General features: G+C 35.6%; 1 protein-coding gene across 1 annotated transcript; it reads right to left on the bottom strand.

Moving 5' to 3' along the window:
• Positions 1-1454: 1454 nt before the first annotated feature.
• LOC132165189 (uncharacterized) lies at positions 1455-3338 on the bottom strand. The gene has a single exon (XM_059575676.2). The coding sequence runs from the start codon at positions 3336-3338 to the stop codon at positions 1455-1457; it is 1884 nt and encodes a 627-aa protein (XP_059431659.2).
• Positions 3339-3980: the final 642 nt, after the last annotated feature.

Below are 3980 nucleotides of genomic sequence, written 5' to 3'. Positions count from 1 at the left end.
AATTTGTTATTTTAAATAGATAAATGTGTTGAGGGAAAGCATGGTTTGTCTTGGGTGAGTTCGATGTTTTACATTACTCTCCGCTCATTATGAAGGAAGAGTAAACGGAGTGCAAGGAGTATATAATGCCTGTATTTTTGAAAAAATAAAAAGGTCAATTCTCAATATATGGTAATGTATAACTCTCTTAAATGGATAGAGTTCTAGGTTGAAATTTTTCTTTAGGTAATCCTTGGGCGATTGAACATTGATTCTTTTTGTGAAATTTTGCTGTCCTTGGAATCCAAACCAAATGGGGTTATGGGTGTAAAAAATTCTTTAAATTTCTATTAAATGGCCAAAAGAGGTGTTAAAAAGAAGATTTTGTGTGTGAGTGTGTGTTTTTTTTATGTTGTATCGTCTATGGGTTCAGCCAATTAAAGGAGATATTTTGTGAACTATGCATGTGCTTACAATAAATGCTTTTCTACAATTTTCAATTTTCTGAATGATGGCAAATATTATTTTGTTTGTTTGGCTGAATGTTTTATCAATTGATTGTTTGATATGGTATTGATTTTAGGAGTGACCCTTTACGCTCTTCTCCTCATTTCTTCTTTCTTAATTTATTCTACTCCCATTTTCACATCATTAAAGGCGAGATTTTGATTTTCTCTCATCGGACCAGTCATGGCGGAAGTAATGCTTCGATTTTGTCTCTATCTCTCTTTTAGTCTTTTTGTATCTGTTTTGGCTACCAAGAAAGCATGAGAAAATAAGTTAAATTCACTTCTTTTCTTTTAGTTGTTTCAAAGTCTCAAACTTGTTAGTTCAGTGATTGAGATTAAGAATAGTTGCTCAAGAAAAATTAGAAATAAAGTAATTAAATCTGCAATAAGTATAGTTATCATGATAAACATGCAGACCTAATTACCAACACAGATGCTTTATCGGTCTACAATAATTCCAATCATGATTGATTTTTTTTTGGGTCAAAATATTACGGCATCGCTTCTTGAGGCAAATCTATCCAAATCAAGTTGTAAAATTGTTTCCTTGCTAAGATGTGTTTTATTTAGTAGTTAATGTTATCTAGAAACGCTTCCCTCATCTTGGTCTTTCGCTAAAGCTTGCTCCCACTTTTAAGCAAATTAATTTTAAGAATGCTTTTAATTTGCTTTACAGCTTACTCGATTGCTTCTAGGATGATGAGAGATTTAACGTGAAGTGATACTTGTTTGACATACCTTTTCGTTATGGTTACAGGACAAGTAATAAAAGAAAGGGACCAAAACTATGAAGAAACGAGAAAATGCACGTTTCACTAAGAAAGCCATTTTCATCCACTTATCTATTTCAAAACCTCAAATTCTCTCAAATTAACAACCATAATGTCGATAATGAAAATAAAATATTTTACCATTACTAAAATGGGTATGTAAAATAAGAGCTAATATAATTAATAGCTTCTCTTGTTAATCGCAAACCATGACTTTCTCATATCTTTTGTCAGAGATGACCATTTCCATGATGGTGTCAGGGTTCATAACCCCATTATTCTCTATAGCCAATCTCAACAATTCATTTGAAAAGCCTTTAATCAGAATTACCCCTTGAGGCCCATTTGGCACTATACCTAACCCAAAGTCATAACCTGATCTCCTCAAGGCATTAAAGTCTCTTACTGAGGAGAAGCTGTGACGATGTCTTAATAAGTTCCAAAAAACTATAACGGGCAGAGTGGTATATCCATTTTCATAAAACTTATTTCTAATTTTCTGATAATCAATATTCCAATTATCATGGCAGCAAGTTTCAATGAATTCCATACTAGTAAACACAAAAACTGTCTTCACCATTTGGTCTTTATCAATGTTTTCTTTGACTGCAACTTCCAAGATGTGAAGAAACACCTTTCGAAGATCTATTTCCAATCCCCAATCCATTATGGTCTCCATGAAATCAGTCCTACTTTGTAGATCAATTCCTTCAATCTTTTGAAGCCGAGGATCATGGCTGAATGTCATAATCTTTCCTCTCCATGGGCCTTGGCTCAAATCTGAAATTAGAAGCCCAAGTGCAATGCTAACTGTAGTACAAAACCCAGTCATGCTAGGTGAGACATCGCAACATGCAAGACAATTTGTCAACTTCCCCTTCATTGTGAGGTGTTCGATCATTTTCTTCCATTGTAAATTAGCAAGTTCGGCACAACTGCCATCATAAAGAGAACACAAGATCTTGTGAGGAAGTAATTCTTCAACTGGGATCTTTGTATTTGCATATTTCCTCACACAACAGTTTTTGAAATTCATGTTTCTTTCTCTAGTGCATGTTAGAAGAGCTTCGTTATGTTGTGTGTCTTTATTGTGTGTCAAACGAGTCTCCTGTATGAGAACCTCCCCGGCTGGAATGTGAGACTCGCGCGAGTTTAAAGCTCTACGAAGTGGGGCAATGACTTCTTTACGTAGACGATCTCTGACTCTATATGCGTAATGAGGCTCTGAAATTTTCTTATATATTAGATCTAAATCTTGGGGAAAGAGCCTTCTGGCGATGCTCTCACACAAAAGTGTTGCGTAATCAAAAAATGTGTTAAGGGAGGGGCAAAACTTAGCTGCGAGGCTGATTTTATGAAGATCGCCAGATTTCAAGAACTCAAGATCAGACTTGAGCAACTCACTGAAGAGATCTGATATCTGATTGTATATAAAACGATAATCGTCATCCCCATGATAGGCATTTATGAAAGTGCCATTTGAGGATTCCCTATCAATAATCCAATAATTAGTTTCAAATTTTGTGTCACTTTGCAGCAACTGAAGAAGAAGTAAAGGCAAATGTTTCAGATATCCACACTCAGCTAAGGACCTTAGATTGCATGCTAAGGTTTTGTAATGCTTATGGTAAAGCCAAAGAAGAGGACGGTGGAAACTCCGGTGAGCTCTACGCATAGGTATTTTTGGCATGTAGAGGATAATTTTCAAAGTGGTTAGGGGGTTGTGGTTCCAAGCTAAATCCAATAGATAATAAGTACGGCCAATGCAGATACGAGAACCCACAAACAAGAAAAGATCCACACATGGGTTTCCTGTGGATATCGGAAGAGGTTTGAAGTAACTTTTCTCCCACGGCTCGAAAGGTTGTGAGATACGGGTTAAATATCTAGTAACAGGTACTATAGGTCGATCAAAAGGCCATGGGCCAAGTAAGCGCATATGGGGCTCTTTAATTTCTAAGAATGGTTTCAGAGAAGTATCAATATATGTGCCAAAACGACGAGAAATATACGATTTCATCTGAAACTTACACAATTCTAACATCCCAACCCTCCTGCTTAGAGTCAGAGCTTTATTCATATTCATTGGAATTTGGGTGAAAGCTGATCGAGAATCTGAAAATTCAAACAATTTATTTTCTTGAGAAAAAATGATAATAAGAAAAACTTGTGTCAAACAAACAGCAACATCACTAACATTATACTGCACCATAGAGATTTTCAATCATTTATTCTCAACCCAACAACCAACCCCAGATTGAGATGTTTTCCCATATTTTCCGGCCGTTTTCATTCTCTGTTTTCACGGCATCCAAACGTAGGGTAAAAAACCAACAAAAGAATCTCATTGATTAAAAAAAAAAAAAAAAATTGAAAATTTTCCAAGTGAAGACACAATCATAAAAGAATTGATACGGCCAGTGTAACAATTAGATCAATCAACTCCAAATTTGACCATAATAACACCATACTCAAAAATCAGAAAAAATAACAAAAATAAATAACTCACCTTGCCAATTGGATCCACGAGTGAACTATCTTGGATCTGATTGTGAAGAAGACGAAATTCTTCGTTGGGTGTGAGAGAGAGAGAGAGAGAGCGTGGTGGTTGTTTGGTTTTAGGGTCGAAGAGGGCTAATAGGGGATGAAATATATTGTTGCTATTAAAGGGAGATTGACGTCTTTAGGTAGTTTGAAGGGACATCAGCCTTTTAAGGAAAAT

The sequence above is a fragment of the Corylus avellana genome, chromosome 11 (genome assembly GCF_965113065.1).
Source record: "Corylus avellana chromosome 11, dhCorAvel1.hap1.2, whole genome shotgun sequence".
NCBI classification, from domain to species: Eukaryota; Viridiplantae; Streptophyta; class Magnoliopsida; order Fagales; family Betulaceae; genus Corylus; species Corylus avellana.
The sequence above is the reverse complement of the archived record's forward strand: the minus strand, read 5'-3'. Positions and strand labels throughout refer to the sequence as shown.